The sequence below is a fragment of the Eretmochelys imbricata genome, chromosome 16 (genome assembly GCF_965152235.1).
Source record: "Eretmochelys imbricata isolate rEreImb1 chromosome 16, rEreImb1.hap1, whole genome shotgun sequence".
NCBI classification, from domain to species: Eukaryota; Metazoa; Chordata; order Testudines; family Cheloniidae; genus Eretmochelys; species Eretmochelys imbricata.
The window spans coordinates 25,643,228-25,663,209 of record NC_135587.1 but is presented as its reverse complement, the minus strand read 5'-3'; the positions used below and the strand labels follow the sequence as shown (position 1 = coordinate 25,663,209).

At 43.6% G+C, this 19,982-nt stretch overlaps 1 protein-coding gene across 4 annotated transcripts in view; it reads right to left on the bottom strand.

The window, feature by feature from the left end:
* Window positions 1-19,562, bottom strand: part of GAPVD1 (GTPase activating protein and VPS9 domains 1) — a 63,757-nt gene extending 44,195 nt beyond the window's left edge. The window contains exons 1-2 of one of the 4 annotated variants that reach the window (XM_077836060.1): window positions 19,473-19,535; window positions 18,723-18,867 (exon numbers count right to left, since the gene is read on the bottom strand). In XM_077836060.1, the coding sequence (XP_077692186.1) occupies window positions 18,723-18,811 (89 nt within the window). In that variant the 5' untranslated portion in view covers window positions 18,812-18,867; window positions 19,473-19,535. Of the gene's footprint in view, window positions 1-517; window positions 669-18,722; window positions 18,868-19,472 lie in introns of those variants that run through there. The other 3 variants (XM_077836056.1, XM_077836059.1, XM_077836058.1) reach the window with 3 other exon arrangements.
* Between the last annotated feature and the right edge of the window lie 420 nt (window positions 19,563-19,982).

The following is a 19,982-nucleotide window of genomic DNA, read 5'->3' as shown; positions in this document are numbered from 1 at the left end:
AAAATAAAATTACATCTCAAATACTTGCATATGGTTTCACAAAGTCTTTGTTTTTAATAGTGAAAACAATCTCTTGTTGAGCTTGTTTTTTTTCTTGGACATGCACTACAAAAGGTTTTTTTGTTCAAAAGGGCACTGTACAGCAAGTGCGCGTGCATACAGAAAAAAGTAAGGAACATTTTCATTAGATTTTACAAATTATTAGGGAGAAGTTTTACTTTGCAAAGGCAACCTCTTTCACAATGGAAACTGAAATACAGGAAGACTAATGAATGCTTTTCACCACCCATTAATAGTTGGTATAATTTAAAAATGGGGCTAGTATGCCTTTACTCAATATTAAAGACTGCAACTTTCAAATGGATCTCTTTATCCTACATTTTCAATTATGTAAAGACATGCTATTTGGAACCTGGAGTAGATCAAAACACTTTTAAAATGTTTTTTTATGAAACTAAACATTTTTGCTATGTTATTTGGAAAGCTATTCATTATTCTAAGGACTTCATTTGCTCACCTTTTGAATAGGAGTTTTATTTTTGTGACTAAAACATGAGTTTTTTTTATATGATAAAATCCCTGCAGTTAGATTTAGTAGTTGGAGGCAATAATGCAAATTCAGCTCTGTTAAGAAGGAAGCCAGCTCTCTCTTCACACGTCCCTTTTGTTTGCTAGTCACAACATTACCTTCAACTGTGGAGGAAATGAGAAAGTATAACCAGAAAGTTATTTATGAAGAAAAGACTGCCTATGATAGATCTCTAAAAAGCTAAAAGATCAGTGCACTCATCTTTCCTTCACAAAACTGTACTAAAAAAAAGCAAGAAATATCCTTTAACTAGCTTTAGAAAGGTGAATCAGGATTTCAAACGAGTTAAACAACATTAAGGCAACTCTGAGAATTTGCATACAATAAAAAAAAAAAATCTTCTGACAGTCCTAAATTCCTGGGATCCCTTGATATAGAACAGAGGACAAAGGGACAACAGCATTTTAATTAACTCAAGCACAAGGCGAGCTGGCGTTCAGACTGACATATTTAACCACATTTTCTCTGGAAACATACCTGGACAAATTCAGTGCCAACTTGATTTGATTTTGAAACAGCAAAAATATAGGAAACAAATAATATTTTAGACTTAAGGCCAAATTCCAATTATTCACTCTGGAGTTGCATGGCACACAGGAATGCAGAATTTGGACCCAGAATGCTTTCAAGTGCAAGAGCTTTCAAACATACTTTCCAAAAAAGACAGACAGCATATTTTAAATCCCACTAGATTAGTTATAAGAAAAGGAGTACTTGTGGCACCTCAGAGACTAACCAATTTATTTGAGCATGAGCTTTCGTGAGCTACAGCCCACTTCATCAGTTGCATCCGATGAAGTGAGCTGTAGCTCACGAAAGCTCATGCTCAAATAAATTGGTTAGTCTCTAAGGTGCCACAAGTACTCCTTTTCTTTTTGCGAAGACAGACTAACACGGCTGTTACTCTGAAACCTAGCTTAGTGATGAGGCAGGAAAAGAAAGCATTTACAAAAGTCATTTGTCCATAGCTTGAAAGCCAGGACTGCAAGTTAATCAATATGAAACTGGTCATATCAACTTATTTATTTGGTTGGAGGAAGGGGGGTGGAGAGGAGTGAGGTGGATACTTCAGAAAACAGGAAAATTTATCTCCTCCTTTCTTTATCCTCCTGCACCTCAGGTGCATAGGATTTCTACCAGTTTCCACTATTTATGTTTGTCTTGTGCTGGTCAGTCAGGCTTCTGAGTGCCATATTCACGGGCTTCTTTTTCTACCGTTCTACATAATATTTCTCTAGATTGCCCTCTTTTTCTTTCCAGGTGGTGTCCATATTATCACTTAATATGAAGTCACGTAGGGAGTCATTTTTTCAACTCCTGTTAGCTCTTCAGAGCCAGTACAGCAATGGGAGAAAAAGCTGAATTTTATTCTGGCTCATATATCAGACTTATTAAACTAAATTCCAATTTCAAGATCAACTTCTGACCTAAGTTATACCTGATGTACAGTACCATTTGAAGACAATGGAGTTCTATAGGTAAAACCCAGGCAGAATATAGCCTTAAGAATCTTCAATACTTATTATGATGCATGTGCCTGAAAGAACTCAGCTTGACTTTCAACTCCTAAACTGAGTTTTCAGGGCTGACAGTTTAAAAAAAAATTACTTACAAACAGAACAAGCAAGAAGAACGCAATAATTTTTAAAATCAGTTTTCAGACTATAACTAAAATTTGAATTCAAAAGAGATTTTAATACTTAACACTTATATAGGACTTTTTATCTTCAAGAAATGTCACAATCATCAAATAAAATTACTTGAGAGGAGACTGGATAGTAAAGAATTATAATTTTATAGACTGGAAAAAACAGAGAGAGAGGTAAAGTTGTTTGCCCAGTACTACAAGGATGAGTCAGTAGCAGAGCTCAGTTTACGATACTTCAGACTCAGATCATGCCTCACTTCTCCCCACACCCTCATTCACTAACCTACAAGTTCCAAAAACCTGATCAGCAAACCTGGAAGGGAAAAACTTGTTTCTCCTTACAATCATCCCAAATTCATGAACAATGCTGGGAAGTAGCTTTAAATTCATTTGTCTTACCTTCCTTGTATGGGAAAATCAAGAGGCATTGCCTTGAACTAGCTAACTTGAGGTAAAATCCTAATGAAGATAAGGCATTTCGTAGATTTTACACACAGCAGGTGAAGAGAGTCTTTTAACTTGACCTGCTAATCTGTGTAAAAGTATTATTTATTTATATATATGTAAATCATTTTATCTTCATTTAGTTTTCACCTCAAGTTAGCTCACTTACATTAAACACATTTCTTTTCCCAGTAAAAACCGGGCCAAAAAGATCAGTCAATAAAAGTCTTTCAGATAATAGCTACTGCCTTCTCAGAGGGCTTGCCTAACACTGGAGTTTTAAACTGGATCCAATCTAGTTAATCTGGTTTGAAAACGCTTGCATACAAATGACACAACCCATCACTGAGCACTAACTCTGCATTTATCAGGAACACCAGAACCCTCTTGAATTATGGACTAGGACTACTTTAAATGGATTTTGTTTGGTGTTTTATGCGCTCACAATTGCTGTGCACCACTTTTTGCATGCTTTCAAAGGCTACCTCACAATGCTTTGCAGGTCGACCATTACTGACCTATCCATTTACATGTGTGCCCTCCCTTTCCTGATACCAAGTTTCCAGGGTGACCCTTCTCCCTTTGAAAGATGGTGTAGGGCAAGATGTTGCCCATTTGCTCTTGGATCCTATTGTACCATTATACTGGTGATACAACCACAATAGCCCTCCAAAAGCCAAACAACATGCCGCATACAGCTGTGCTGACACTTTGGACTTCCTCACCATCTGGAGTGAAGCATAAGTTCAGGAAACTCTTGTGGCCAGCTACGGACATAAGGACCTTTTCATGGACACTGCAAAGCAGATATCCACAAGAAGCCAACCAGTGCCGGATAAAGACTTAGCAGCTCACAAGAAAGTATGTTGACACAAGGTATAAAAGGACACAATCCGGTAGGGGAATGTGATCTGTCCATTTTTTTTTTTTATTAACTGGACAAGATTCTGCTTAACTATAGTACAACCCAACCAAGGCACTCTTTCAGTGGTTCTCAAGTCTGGTCCACCGCTTGCTCAGGGAAAGCCCCTGGCATGCTGGGCCAGTTTGTTTACCTGCCGCAGCCGCAGGTTCGGCCAATTGGCGCTCCCACTTGCCGCGGTTCGCTGCTCCAGGCCAACGGGGGCTGCAGGAAGCAGCGCGGGCCGAGGGATGTGCTGGCCGCCCTTCCCGCAGCCCCCATTGGCCTGGAGAGGCGAACCATGGCCAGTGGGAGCCGCGATGGGCCGAACCTGCAGATGCGACAGGTAAACAACCCGGCCTGGCGTGCCAGGGACTTTCCCTGAACAAGCGGTGGACCAGAGTTGAGAACCACTGCACTATCTGGAGCCTGCTGCCCGCACTGTCCCCCACAGCAAGGATGACCAGCTCGACAAATCAGAAGATGAACTGTCCCCTGAGAGCTGGGATCCTTTTGGGACTCAGAAACCCGACACAGCCAGCTGGAAGGCCAGCCCCAGTCCTGACCTGCCCCAATGGACCATGATTTCTGCCCTGTGATGGATGAGACTGAATCCCCACCAAAAACTCAGGCCAGGATGGAAGTCAGACCTCCTGGTGGGAACTGCAGCACGTAAGTACCTATCTTTACAATTTATTACTCATTATTATTGTTGGCAGATGTTAGCTAAGAGCCTCTGCCTCCCTCCCCCCAACCTCTTTCTGTTGCTTCAAAATGGTGCCTGCCAGCATGGCGGAATTACAATGTATTCTCAACCCCCTCCTCTGCAGCAGATTTGAATAATGAAGGCATTCATTTGTGCGAAATTCAGTTTATTGAGACAGTGCCGATAGGAAAAGAAATGTGGTTAATTTACATGAGGTATAAGTACACTCTGCCTGCCCAGTCAAGGCACAAACAATATCGCTCCCCGCTGAGGTACGAATGCCCTGTAAGATGCATTGTAGCTGACAATTATTGTAGGATCCCTTCTATTTTTCTCTGCACTCTCTCCATGTCTGCAAGGGAGATACAGCAGAACTTAAGACTGAGAAATCCCTATAATATGCAAAACAAAATCAAGGTAATAGCCTCATGTCCATGCCCCCAACCCTCGTAGACTACACGATCCTTCCACTCCTGCAGTACTTCTCAGGGAAGTGTCCTGGTGAATAACTTCTGAGCATCTCTCACTAGTCTTCCCTTTGTCTCTTTGAATAAGATCATTCTCTCCCCCTAGTCACCTGCCTCCATGTAACATCGAGAATGAGGACAGCCCTAAGGAGATTACTAACCAGCTCACCTTCCATAACCTCTCCCCTTTACATCTCCAATGCCACAGAAGCATCTCCAGCACACACACTACAAAAACAAACCGGCAACATTGCTCCAGCCACCCCACCATAAACAGCTTGAAAGTAGATATGATAGACAAAGACAAAGGCAAATGTACCCACTACCTTTTATACATGCAGATCACTTCCCATTCTTTGGAGGAAGTTCAGAGAGATAAAGCCACACATACATACTTTAAAAAAAAAAAAAAAAAAGCTACCATGACTTGTCTGGGATATGAATAAGTGACTCTTTCCATCTCCTCCTCCCACAACCACAATGCCTGCAGCAGCCAGACCATCAAGGACTGGGCCTCTATTTACTTCCAGTAGGCTGGCTAATCTGAAGGGGAGAAAATAGGTTGAGAACCACTGCTGTAGACACTACACTTGTGTCCAGCTCTTTTGAGTCTTACAATGCCCATGAGAATTTTAAGCCACGATACTCAATCCCAGAATCCATGCAGACAAGATGTATACTTGTCTTTAACTTTATGCACCCCTCTCCAACACTCCAAATTGTTGTATTTGAAATGTCCTTACTATTGCACTTCGAGTTTTGTTTGCCCCATTGCAGTAATTAAAAGTTTGTGTGTATCTAGTCACTTAAGAAGATTAACAAACGTATTTCCAAATACAAAGATTTTTTCCATTGGTTTCATTAAAACTGTTTTTTATTGTTATTTCCTAATAAAACAGTTTACAATGCATCCATTATGAGAAATCATTGATTTTAACACAGAAAATCCTTTATATAAAGCTGAAAATTCATAGGCTTTTACAATGCACATACGGAATGTTAAACTTCAATCAGCCACACAAAATACCCCAGTGCTCACAATGTCTGCATCCCAACACCTGCCCGCCCCCACCGTCCCATGGGCAACATCTTCAGGCATAAGATTCAAAACACAAACAAGAGGCATCCCAGACAGCATTCCCCTGGGTGTTTGCGTTCTCCATGGGACGTCTCGCTGGCTGCTTCAACCTTTGAGCAAGTCTCTGGACCTCAGTCTCCCACCCATCAGTAAGGCTTTCGCCCTCACAAATATTATGCAAAACAACATGCAGTTAGAATGGCTGAATCATTTTTTGCTTCTGCTTCCAAACTATATCATAAACAAATGTCTGCCTTTCAATGACCAAACGCACACTCAACTACTCAGGCAATAGTTAAAACGTTTCTTCCTTCTGTCCAAGCAGCCTGTGTATGGCTTCATTAGCCAAACTATCAAGGAATAAGCTGGGTCTCTTCAAACAACAGGACCAACCTCCACACCATTAATGTCCACAGTGCTCCTGAGCACAAACAGTTCTTTCTTCATAACTGAAATAGCACTGAGTTCTGAAAGATGCTAGCATCGTGAACCCTCTCAGTCCAACCTACATTTATGTCTGTGAACCTGCCACAGTGACGCATGAGTCCTTGGAGCACAATCGGCAAATATCCTTTTTGTATTATAAATTCTGTGCCCTCATAGTGGGAAGGAAAGGGGAATGATGACACACGGCTTCCATCAATTGCCATAATATAGTTTGGGAACTTCATATGTGCCAATCCATCAATAATCTCCTGAGCATTACCCAGCTTCATGACCCAATTAGAGAGCACCTTAACAATGGTACAGGAGATCTGCATGAGAATGCCCCCAACAGCTGATCTCCCAAAGCCAAATGGATTGGCTACAGACTGGTACATTTGGGGTGGCCAGCTTCCAGACAGCAATGGCAACCCAATTCTCCACAAGTATGGGACACCACCTGTTGGTGCGCTATCACTGAAGCTCCAGGGTCAGATCTGCACAGATCTCACAAAAAGTAGCCCTCTCCATTCTGAAGTTCTCTCACCACTGCTGATCATCCCAGCTTTGCAGAATGATCCTTTCCTGACAATCCACACTGGTCTCCCAGGATCAGAAACAGCGCTGAACACCGTGTAAATGATCCAAGAGCCATTCCTCTTGTTTTAACAGCTCAGCAGCATCCTGTTCTTTTCCCTCATCCTGCTGCCACCAATGCACAGTATCCTCCTGCTGCTGCTGCCATAGAACATTCTCCTGCTACTGCATCGTCTGCTCCACAGCGTGACAGGCGAAGTCCAATGCTGAATTCATCCAGCTCTGAATGCTGTCACACAGACCAAGTACTCTTTTTTTACTCCTGCTTGTCACCATACCATTTATGGGTCCATGCTGACCGACAGCAATTCAAAAATGGCATGTGCCCACCCAGAAAGGAAGTATTGGGTGAAGACAGGAGAGAAAGGATTTTTTTTTAAATGAATCCACCTGGCTTCCCACAATTCCCAGTGAAAACAATCCCAGGATGCAGACTGCTGAGCAGTGAAGCAAAGGATCCAGGGATACTCCTGGAGAACCATAGAATATCTGGGTTGGAAGGGACCTCAGGAGGTCATCTAGTCCAACCCCCTGCTGAAAGCAGGACCAATCCCCAATTTTTGCCCCAGATCCCTAAATGGCCCCCCTCAAGGACTGAACTCACAACCCTGGGTTTAGCAGGCCAATGCTCAAACCACTGAGCTATCCCTCCCCCCTAGAATGCTATGCTCCGTTCACACAATGCAAACTGAAAATGGAACAGGAGTTCCACGTGCATACTATTGGTGCGACTTGCACACTGAGCCACCTGACATGCATCAAAAAAGCTTCAGTCTAAATCCCCTGTGGAGCCTCACTCTCGGAACTCCAGTAAATCATCCGACATACTGCAGCAAACATGACTTAGGAGATTTGGATTTGAAGATATGAATTCAAACTTCGCCAGTCACGGTTCTATAGGTGATCTAGCCACTCAAGAAAAACTTTTACAAGAAAGAAGATTCAATATACTTTACCCCCAAATCAGTCTGCTTTCTTATTTGTAGGATCATCATTAGTGGCTATGGAGAGGATTTGGACGGGGAAGTTTATTACTGAAGTAAGGCTTTACGGTGACATTGGTACATTTATACAGTCATTTGAAAATACAGGACAGGCTTAGATTAAAGACAGCAATTTAGGGTTAATTCTGATTATCAGAATAAAAGCACAGCATGTTTTTACTCCAAGAGTCCACAAAGAAGTGACTCCATATCAGGTGATGCTCAGAATCCAAATTAACACTCCCACACACATTTTTAATATCTTGACACACGAGTGCAATATATCGAAAAATAAGTTGACCAGTTTGAGTGCCACAAGATGGCAGAACATATCAGGTTACCTCAATATAATCTTTTACAGTGTATTATGCTGTCAAGAGAAAAAAAGATATTTATAAATATACAAATATTGTAGTTTCCCTAAGATACTACATTCATCAGCAGATGTCGGCATCAGACCAGCACCAGACCTGGCCTGTCAGGGCTTTGGATCCGACCAGTGGGATTGCCACAGGGGGGATGGGGTGGGGAGGGTTCCGCGCACAGCCCTCGCCTGCAAGCACCGCCCATTGCAGCTCCCACTGGCTAGGAACGGGGAACTGTGGCCAATGGAAGCTTCAAGGGAGGTACCTGCAGGCAAGGGCAGTGGAGCCCTCTGCCCCCCTTCCCTCAGAGGCCACAGGGATGTGGTGCAGGCCACTTCCGGGAGTGGCACAAGGCCAGGGCAGGCAGGCAAGGAGCCTGTCTTAGCCCCGCTGCCACCCTGGAGCCGCTCAAGGTAAGTGACACCGGGCCGGAGCCTGCACCCAACCCCCTGCCACACCCCTCTTGCACCTCAACCCCCTGCCCTGAGCCCCCAGCTGCACCCCAAGCTGCTGTCCCAAGCCCCCAACCTTGAGCCTCCTCCCACACTCCACACCCCTCCCTGCACCCCAACCCCCTGCCCTGAGCCCCCTCCCACTCCACACCACCTCCTGCACCCCAACCCCTTGGCCTGAGCCTCTTCCTACACACCACACCCCCTCCCACTCCTTCCCGCACCCCAACGCCCTGCTCCAGTCCTACATTCATGGCCCTGCATGCAATTTCCCCACCCAAACGTGGCCCTTTTGCCAAAAAGTTTGCCCACCCCTGCTCTAGCATTATGGTTCCTGAAATGAACACGCAAAAGAAGTGCAAAATGTCTGTCTCTTTGTGGTGGAAATTCAAACACAATAGAAGACCACTCAAGGTCGAGATGGGTGGGACTAAGGGCTCGTCTACACTAGAATCGCTACGGTGGCGCAGCTGCCCCCATGTAGCTGCGGCGCTGCTAGTGGAGACGTTCTATGCCGGTCGGGGAGAGCTCTCCTGTCAGCACAATTACTCCACCTCTCCGAGCAGCAGCAGCTATGGTGACGGGTAAGCGTCTCCTTCCGACAAAGCGTTGTCCACTCCAGCGCTTAGGTTGGTATAACTTACATCACTCGGGAGTAACTTCTCCACACCCCTAAGTGACTTGAGTTATATCGAAGTAAGCACTAGTGCGTACAAACCTAAAGCTGTGAACTGGTGAGTCGGTTGCCAGTACATACAACTGTGTTGACAACAAGTTTTAATTAATTTGGGTTTTCACATAGTGCAGTCAATCTTATCTCATCTGGAAAACAGCTTTTATGGTTTTATAGTCCTCCATAAATTAAGCTGATTGGCCTGCTAGCGACTGCTACTGAACTCTCAGCCTCTGGAAAAAGCACTGCTTCAATGAGAGGCACTGCTCCCACCCACCAGTTTTCAACAATGCTTCTAAAGTCATGTGGAAGTCTGGAGTAACAGGGCAAACTGACTGGAAACTAAAGATGAAGACTCAGGGCTTGTCTAAACTGGCAATTTACAGGGCTGCAACTTTCTCACTCAGGCGTGTGAAAAAACACCCCCCTGAGCGCAAGCTTCAGCCCTGTAAAGAGCTAGTGTAGACAGCGCACCAGCCCTGGGGGCCATGCCCCCAGTGCTGGTAGCTACGCCCCTCGTGGAGCTCGCTTTTTTAGAGCGCTTCTGCCGCAACCACACAAGACACATTAAAGCGCTGCCATGGCACCACTTTAGCATTGCTAGTGTAGATTAGCCCTAAGATATAGCTTGTGAACCTTGGGTCTGGTCTACGTTACAGAGTTAGCTCGACACAAGGCAGCTTAAGTCAACCTAACTAAGGAAGTCTTTACACTTAAATTTTGCTCCCACTGATGTAACTGCCCTGCTGCTCTGACTTAATCATTCCACCTCCACGAGTGGCGTAGAGTCAAGGTCGATGTAGTTAGGTCAACACTTTGTCAGTGTAAACACTGCATTGTTTCCACCAACTGTTACTGGCTTTCAGGAGCCATCCCACAATGCCCCACACTGATAGTACAAACAATACAAATGCTGCTGGTGAGGAAGCACACCGCTGACCCAAGTAGCAAAGTGTAGACAGGCCAAGTGATGTAATTACTGCAGCGGCTAGATGCCGGCATAAGGTAGGTCAACAATTTTGTAGACATGTCCTTATGAAAGTAAAGGAATGCATCTGATAGGTATGGCATGTCGGAAGGCTTCAAACTACTGCATAAAGAAACATTACTAAATACTGCAAGTGACCAAATTAACCAACTCCAATTCAGCAAAAAGAGAAGCACGTGAATAACAATGTCAATAAATGACTGTGCTCAGTCTCAGTTTCACTGCTCTAAATACAAATATTAGGAATACAGCCTGCTCAAACACCCAATGTGATGTTTCACTCCATTTCATAAGCATATTTTCATAAAGAATAGGAATATGACATAACTGATATATACTTTATACAAGATGGCTCATGTAGGGTACCATTGGAAAGGTTATGATTTACTGAATGTGATTATCCAATGTGTGTGCCTGTATCATTTCTGTATCTGAAGTTAGGAATATTGACTATGTATCTGTATTTCATACGTGTTACTTTGGGTGTCACCCCCAACTAGCCCTTCAGGTACAACAACGGAAAATCCAGACAGGGCTAATGACCTATTAGCAAAGACAATGGACGTGAAAGAGCTTAGTCTTCCTGTGGATGCTCCAGACAGCCTACGAGTAATGGCTGCCACAGTCCTCCAGAGACTTGGTCTGAGTCATCTTGTACTGGATCCACCCCTTGGAATGCCAGTGTTCTTCCACTGGAAGACAAAGGGTTCCCACCATACACAAGAGCTATATAAGGCAGGGGAGTGACATCATCATGGTTCTCCTCTGCCTCCCCATCCAAAGAGACACTGAAAAACACCTGGAAGCAAGAACTGAACTGAGGGGAGAAGGGCTGAATCCAGGCTGACAGGGTGTCCAGACTGTGAGTGGAACTACCTGAAGTCTCAAGCTGCAGGCCAGCATAGCTGCCTTTCAAGACTTTCTGTAATCTACCTGTGACAATATTTAGGGAGAGAAATTACTATTTGTAACCAATTTCTTTAATGAAACAAGCTTCGTATGTGTGTTTTGTTTGCTTAGTCATCTGCTTTGTTCTGTTTGCTAACTCTTTAACCAGTTAAAATTCACCTTTTGTAGTTAATAAACTTATTTCTTGTTTATAATATAACCTCATTTGTGCAATTCATAATTGGGGGGGTAAGCAGCTATACATACCTTCCTCCACATTGAGGGAGGGGGTGGATTTCATAATATACCTTTGGGCCTGCACTCCAAGGGAGGTGGACACCTGAGTGCTGGGGCAAGTCCCTTAAGCTGAGGCTTCCCAGAGCTGATCTCAGTGTCTGTATCGTTCGGCAGTTGGGTGTGGCCCTGCCTGTGTGTATGCTGGAGGAGGCTTAATAGCCTGGCTCAGCAAGATAAGTAAAAAGGGGGCCCTGGCTGGCAGAACAGGCGAGTTCAGTGATATCCCAGCACATCAGGTGGCACCTTAAGGGGTCCAACCCGTCACACCCAGCTACTGTGAATACTTAAAAAAAAAAAAAAAAAAAAAAAAGAGAAATCAAATAAAGTTCCTCCCTTCATACTTATCTAAAGAAATCATTATGAGCAAACAATTTTATGTCCTGTAACCTTCCTGTACTGGAGAGCAGTTCAATTCACTCCAGCATTCAGGACAAGAACTTTAAAGAATGTTCTTATTAACTTCTGTGGAATACAAAAGGTCATGATTGCCCAACTGTGTTAGCTTATAAGTGCTCATGAAATCACGTTATGGTCCCAGACAAAGAACCTATCGACTTGAATAGGTGAAAGATTATTTACAGTTGTCCAAAGGACAAAAGTTTATAAAATCCAGATATTTAAATAACTTCTGTGACAAACAGAAGTTTAAATTCCATGTGGCTGCAAAAACAATAGAATTTAAGCGAATACCTGGATTTTTCCTATTAAATTCCTGCTATCTCCATAATTTCAATGTAGATAAGCTGAAGTGGTTTTTTGGTATTGCAACTGTAAATTATCATGATTAATGTTAATAATATACAACACATCATGATGCTCTTGGATAGCATGAGCTGAAATATGTTTTGGCATACCTGACTGACATGACATTTGACAACTGTTGTCACAACATAAGAAAAAGGGGATATGGTGGTTAGATACCAAGGTGATAAATGCCTAGGACAGACAGATAAAAAGCAATAAAATCCTAAAAACCACTATATTGAATTAGATGACTGAAAATTTAACCAATGCTTACTAAGAAATACGTCTGATTTTGTATTGCAATGTAAAGAAACAACCAGCTCTATAAAATACTTCTGTGCTTCACTAAAATAAGGCGTTAAACAAAATTCATAAGGATTATTTACCAAAGTGGTAAAGATCATTAGTAAGTTATAGTTTTCCTTTTCTTCTCTCTTGGAACATTTCTTGCTTCAGGTTATTTTTTTAGCATGGAGCCCACACAGGATTCAACTTCCATAGCAAGTTTGGACAGGTCAAATCTAGGCAGGGCAAACCAAGACAAAATTGAACCATTCCATCAAACTGAAAAATATCTCCTAAGCAAGCTTGCTTGGTTTCCCTGCAAATTTGTCCCACATGAAAACATAAAATGTTTCCTGTGTCATTAACATTTACAGTAACAGCTAAAAAGCAACAGAATTTGGATTTAAATAAATGGCATGTGTCTTGAAGAGTTAGCTAAAAAGTTAAAAGCTGAAAATTTCATTTGTAAACAAAAGACAGCTAAATAAATTATATGAACTGAGTTCTAAACTTTAAAAACCAGCATCTCAAATTTTCAAACCTCTTCTTCAACAACAGACTAACCCAACTTTGCATTATAAATTTACCTGTGCCCACTGGCTTCACTGCAACACTGAATGTATTGTCTATTCAACAGGATTACTATTCCTGGGCACAATTTAGCACAACTAGTATCAGAATAGAGTGGTGTTTGTAATCAAGTGTGTCCACATTAGTGTGGTAAAACAAAAAACTACCTGGCGACCTTTCGCATACATTTCCTATAGGCAAAAAGGCAAATGTCTTCCTCCTTTACCAACCACACATTACATTTTTAGTTTAGTTTCATCACCCTACTTCAGGAGTTTCTTTTATTTTATTTTTTTTTATTTTAAAGTGAGAGAGAGAGAACAACATATCAATCTAAACAATGTTTTAAAATCCAGAAAGCATACTTTCTTTAACAGAAGGCTAAATGTCTATACATGGTGCTTACATTCACATCTATCTCCAAGGTTTTTCTTACAGAATAGATGCTTGGTTTTTCCAAAGTATTGTCTTCGGTGGAAGCCTCAACCCATCTTGAAATCTAGGCTAATAATAATTTATAGTTTAAACTCTGAGGTGGGATTTTTTTTGTGCGAGGTAGGAAGTCCCTTAATTTTCAAAAGAAGGAGTATTTGTGGCACCTTAGAGACTAACCAATTTATTTGAGCATAAGCTTTCGTGAGCTACAGCTCACTTCATCGGATGCATGTAGCTCTCGAAAGTTTATGCTCAAATAAATTGGTTAGTCTCTAAGGTGCCACAAGTCCTCCTTTTCTTTTTGCGAATACAGACTAACACGGCTGCTACTCTGAAACCTTAATTTTCAGGATCCCTTTACAGAGTACATCGATCATTTGATGGATGGACTTATACAGTGTAACACTATGTCTACACTGCACACCTTTTACGGCGGCATGTAAATACATACACTGTTTGCCCCCCATGAAGTGGATAAACACCAGTGTAGATAGGGAGGCACTGCTTGGGCAAATAAAGGTATGCCTGAAGACTGTGGGTATATACCCTACAGGATTCTCTGCAGCCCAAGCAGTGCCTCCCACATCTACACTATTTTTAACAGCTGCCTCCAACTGACGGAGCCTTTCATTGACATGGGTAATAGCTACACTCTCTTGTGTGGATGCAACTTGCTTTTCATTGCTGCATGTTTCTATACTAACCCTACCCACTGCTGACACTGAGGAGCAGTGTAGACATAGCCATTTTTTCAGATGACTCATTTTGTGCTGCAAAAACTAAGAAGTGAGGATATTACTAGAAAATGATCATTAACCCAATAGCTTGAACATTCTTACTTAAGGCATTGTCTCTCTTCTTATGCCATCCTACCACACTTGCAACAGCAAATATGCACAAGTTGGAATCCCTTGGATTTAAGAGAAAGGAGGCTGCCAATAGGTTGTTTTCCATGAGCAGCTTGCAACCTCCTCTCCCTGGTCCAAAGCATCCCAGGTCTGTTGAGCATCAAGGCACACTGCAGAGCATACCTATTTGCCAAGACCTCTGGAGTAAGAGGAACTTGATAGGGGTTAAGGATGGTGTGATGGTTGGGAATTCAGGGTTATTAGTTGCTAGCATTATCTGCCTCTAATTTATGTCAAACGCACCTACTGTTTTAAGAATGGCATCTTTTTATATTTCATGATGTCATCACACACAAACAGGTAGTTGTGGGGAATTAGTCCCTTTCTCCAAACATTTTTTTTTACTTATTAATAAATAAATAGTATCTGCGAAATGTAAACAAACAGCATGAAGGCTTTAGGTTTGATAACAGTTAAAAACAGATAAACTTAAGATTGTCTATATTTACAAAAGGAGACACAAACTTTCAGACTCCACAATTGCTAGCTTAATCCCAGAGGATCACTTTCACCTACTCAAAAAACCAAAAAGAATAAAAAACCCACTTCAAAACCACATTTGTAAACATACCATTTTCACGGGTTACTTAAATTTACAGAGAAAAACAAAAGTTCACAAGAAATATTTGACAAGGGGAAGGCAGGTGAACTTTTAGACAAACATTACAAAACTGTATACTGAAACCACATCAAACTTTATAACTCTGTGAATACCACATGCCACTACATTTAATTTTTTCATGACATAAGCAAAAAACAAACAAAAAACACTACAATTGTCTGTTTCTTAAGTAATAACAAAGACAAGAGATGCTAAAAATGGCCATTAATAAAGGGTCAGCAATATCTTCCTTGCTAATATATTTCTAATGTGTATACATGATTATATTTTTAGGACATTTTACTAAGTGATGCTCTCCCCAAAAAATATAAGAGATTGGGAGGGTCTTAAAGTTATGAAGCAAAGAAGGGCTTATTTCACATTAGCAGGATTCAGCATCTGCTGGAAAGAGAAACTATATTTATATACAATCTCTTTAAAAGTGTGTATTTGCAAATAGGCTGTATACAACAAAATGTTAAAATAATTTTTCATATTAGGAAGGTTGTTTTCATGTCATGCAAATCTAGGTCCCTATCCTGTAAGCTATTTTGCATGGGTGGCCACTGAAGTCAGTGCGGCTCTATGCGAGCACTGGGGTCTGCTCACGTGGAACAGCATGCAGGATCACTGTGAATTAATGTGACTACATCCTCAGACACACACAATAAAAGCGATCTATTTTCCCAGCAATGTTGTGAAGTTTAACCCCTGTAACGGGATTGGCACCCACCGCAAGTGCCCTCTTCTGGTTGGGCATGTCTGTGTTCTTTAGTGCTGGTGACCCTTTTTGGTGGTTCTCAGGCGGGTTTGTCAGCGACACAGTGCTCCAGCTGAGTCACACTGTCTGCATATTAACCAGCACAAACCCCTTTCGGATATATGGTCCACTGAGGCCAATCTCAGTACCCCTCTGGTGGTGTCTCTCTCTCTCTAGCCGTCCCTGGGCTTTGGTCTTTAAGTAGTCCAGCCCTGGTATGGGGCTATATCGCCTGGGCTTCCTCCCTGGAGACACTATCTTCCGGTAGCCCTCCCAAGGCTGAGTTCTTACTCATTCCTAGCAACCAACCAGGAGCTCCCTCAATGCTCCCTCGGTCCCTGCTAGCAAACTGTCCGTGGCCCTGCAGCTCTTCCAGGCTGCCAGGCCTGCAGTTCTTTCTTGGAGGACCTCTTCACTGCTCTTTCCCTGCGATGGATGTGGCAGAACCCTGAGGCCTCCAGCAGGGGGTCTTTGGGCCCAGTCCACTCCATCACAAACCCCTTTGAGAGTTTTGTATTGCATTTTGAGAATTGGAAGTAAACGGTGATTTAAAATATCCAATTAGGCTGAAATATTTAAGGACTATGAAATAGGAAAATAAAAGTATTGTGACAGACCCAGTTTCTACTGTACAAGGCTAAGTATTAAAAATGTTGAATTATGAGATCTTCTTGAAGAGGTTTGTAACTTGGAACAGGAAGATGTACAAATGAGTACCATCCTGCAGTCCTACCAGGATGCCGGGCACAAAGCAGGGAGACCTTAAGTGGGCAAGGTTTCTTTAAGAAAGCATTCAGTGAGGGACGAGTTCTGATGCAGGCTTCACATTAAAATTAGTAAGAAAACCCGTAATGATATAAAGAGGTACAGGTTGAATCAGGAGTCCCCTTTAAGGAGACTGATGTAGGCAGACTGGCTAGACAGATAGGCAGTTGTCACAGTCTGATTAAAGAAGATGCAGATAAGGGGGAGCGTCAAACAGATTCTCACGCTTTGTCTACACTGGACTTTTGTCAGTATAACTTTTGTCCTTCAGAGGTGTGAAAAAAAACCACACCCCTTCCCCCGAACAACAAAAGTTTTTACTGACGAAAAGCACCAGTGTGAACAGTGCTTTGTCGGCGGCAGAGCTCTCTGCTGCCGACAAAGAGGCTACACTGCGCATCTTTTAGAGGCATGGCTGTAGCATAAGAATGATCATATTGGATAGACCAAAGGTCCATCTAGCCCAGTATTCTGTCTTCCGATAGTGGTCAATGCCAGGTGCCCAGGAGGGAATGAACAGAAGAGGTAATCATCAAGTGATCCAATCCCCGTCACTCATTCCCAGCTTCTGGCAAACAGAGGTTAGGGATATCATCCCTGTCCATCCTGGCCAATAGCCATTGATTATCTAGTTCTTTTTTGAACTCTGTTATAGTCTTGGCCTACACAACATCCTCTGGCAAAGAGTTCCACAGGTTGATTGTGCATTGTGTGAAAAAAACACTTCATTTTGTTTGTTTTAAATCTGCTGCCTGTTAATTTCATTTGGTGACCCCTAATTCTTGTGTTATGAGAAGGAGTATGTAACACTTCCTTATTTACTGTCTCCACATCAGTCATGATTTTATGACCTCTATCATATCCCCCTTAGTCGTCTCTTTTCCAAGCTGAAAAGTCCCAGTCTTATTAATCTCTCCTCATATGGCAGCCGTTCCATACCCCTAATGATTTTTGTTGCCCTTTTCTGAACCTTTTCCAATATATCTTTTTTGAGATGGGGCAGCCAATTTGCACTCAGTATTCAAGATGTGGGCGTACCATGGATTTATATAGAGGCAATATGATATTTTCTGTCTTATCTATCTTAATGATTCCCAACATTCTGTTCGCTTTTTTGACTGCCCCTGCACATTTAGTGGATGTTTTTCAGAGAACTATTCACAATGGCTCCAAGATCTCTTTCTTAAATGGTAATAGCTAATTTCGACCCCATCATTTAGCTGTGTCACTAAAAGGTGCATAGTGTAGACATAGCCTCGGACTCCATCGAAATACGACTGGGCAGTCTTTTCCCAAGGTACTTTTTGACAATAACACATTTATGACACATGAGCTTGATATCTAGCACATTTGTACAGTTAGAAGAAATCACTGTCATTGTTAGAGAGCCATGTCTCACAGAAAACTTTGAAAAACATGCTATTTAGAAACAAATTTGTCTCTCTGTCCCATTCTTTAAGAATTAGGATGGCTGTGATAAGAATTCACCTATTTATTTCCCATCTGAAGTCTCTAGAAATGACTGGTACTAAAACCAAAGATGAAGTGAAAACTAATTTCAATTAGGGAACAGAAAAACTCTCAGGACTCTGCCATATTTTCATACAAAGAAAGTAATAAAAAGATCAAATAAATAATGAAAATGGGATGTGTAAAAAGATGCCTAGACAGAATATTTTAAAGTTCTCTGTGAAGGAATAGCAGTTTACAATGTACAAGTCTCTTTTCTGAAGACTCCTGTCCATCTTCTTACCTAGTATACTGAGGTTCACTCTCAAAAACTTTCATACTTGTAGCATAATTAATTCATTCCCTATCATCTTCAGATGGTCTCTCTCACACATAGCAGGCCACAGTTTCATCCATCAAGAGGAAAAAGTGACCAATCCCTGTTAGTAAACAAAGGCCCATATGTTCAGTTATAAAGATCAGCAATTTTAACAGTGCCGTTTTCCTTAATGCCATAAAAGCTGGTCCTATAAAGAAGAATTCAATATCATGACTTAGCAAAGAATAAAGCATTCCATTTGAGCAGGTACATTCCATCAGTAACCAAGAGGTGGGAAAGTCAGGATGCTCTTCCACGTAAAGCTTCTTAGTCCATGAATATATCCAAAACTTCTACAGTAAAAGCTACCCAGATTCATTCTACAACACCTTGGTACTGTCACAGCGACTTAGCTCAGACAGGGCTATGGTCCCGCAGCACTTCTCTTTGGAATGCCCTGGGAGGGGAAGACTCATTCCTACTTCCAGGACTGCAGTTTGCTAGAGATTGACAGGCCAGGGAACAATGGCTCCTGGGAAGGCAAGAAGTCAAACGGGACCTTGAATGGTTCTGCACCACAAACGCCCAACGTGTCTGAGAAGCTACATTCATCTGCCTAGACACAAAAGCAGCTCCTAAGATTGAATCTGACCCACGTCCCAACAAATGCGTCCCGTTATCGTTCCTGTTTTCCCCTCCCTCTTCCCCCCGCGGCTCTCCCCAGCACCCCCGGCCCTGCTCGGAAGGGGCGAGCTGCTCTTCCGCGGGGGCCCGCAGCGGGCGGCAGGCCGGTGGCCGGGCCCGGGAGACGGGCTTGGCTGAGGGCACTAGACCGGCACCACGGCCCCGGTGCCCGTGACCTTGGGCCCCCCGCCCCCTTCCCAGGCGCGCGGCGGGGCCGCCGACGCGCCCCCCCCCGCGCGGCGGGCTCCGCGGGGCTCGGCGCGGGGCCGCAGGCCGCCGGCCCAGGGAGTGGCGGCGAAGAGCAGGCAGCGGCCCGCGGCCCCGGCGCCGCCCCAGCAGGGGGCGCGAGGACTCGGCCTCCGGCCCCAGGGCTCCTCCGGCCCCAGGGCTCCCCCGGCCGGGGCCGGGGCCGGGGCCGGCAGCCGCCGGAGGGGGAGGGGGAGGGGGCCCAACCTCTGCATGTGCCGCCGCCTCCAGCCGCCGCTCCACCGAGACCCCGCCGCGGCTCGCGTCCGCCTCCCTCAGCGAGAGCGAGCAGGCCCGTCACTGCGCATGCGGCGTGGGGCGCCGGGCCTTCTGGGAGCTGTAGTTCCAGGAGGGGAGCGCCGGGGCGGGGGGGGAGGGGAGGGGAGGGGAGGAGCGAGGCAAGGGGACAAGCTCGGGCTGCCCTTGGGGGAAATGGGCACAGGGCGCGCCGGCAGGGAGGGCGGCCTGGCACAGAGCCCCAGCGTGCCTTCGCCCGCAGGCACGGGCAGGCGGGCGGTCTACGCTGTATTTCTGATTTGAATGCTTTGGATTACTGTACTGCATGGGCTGTAGATGCTGGGCCTGCCAAGTGTACTAAACTACATAAAGCTCTTGCTTGCATAAGGAGCGTTTATTATGTTACTTTTATTGTTTATTCATATTAGTACCTAGAGGCCAGGGCCCTTTTGTGCTGGTCAGTGTGCCCCCGTTTAGAAA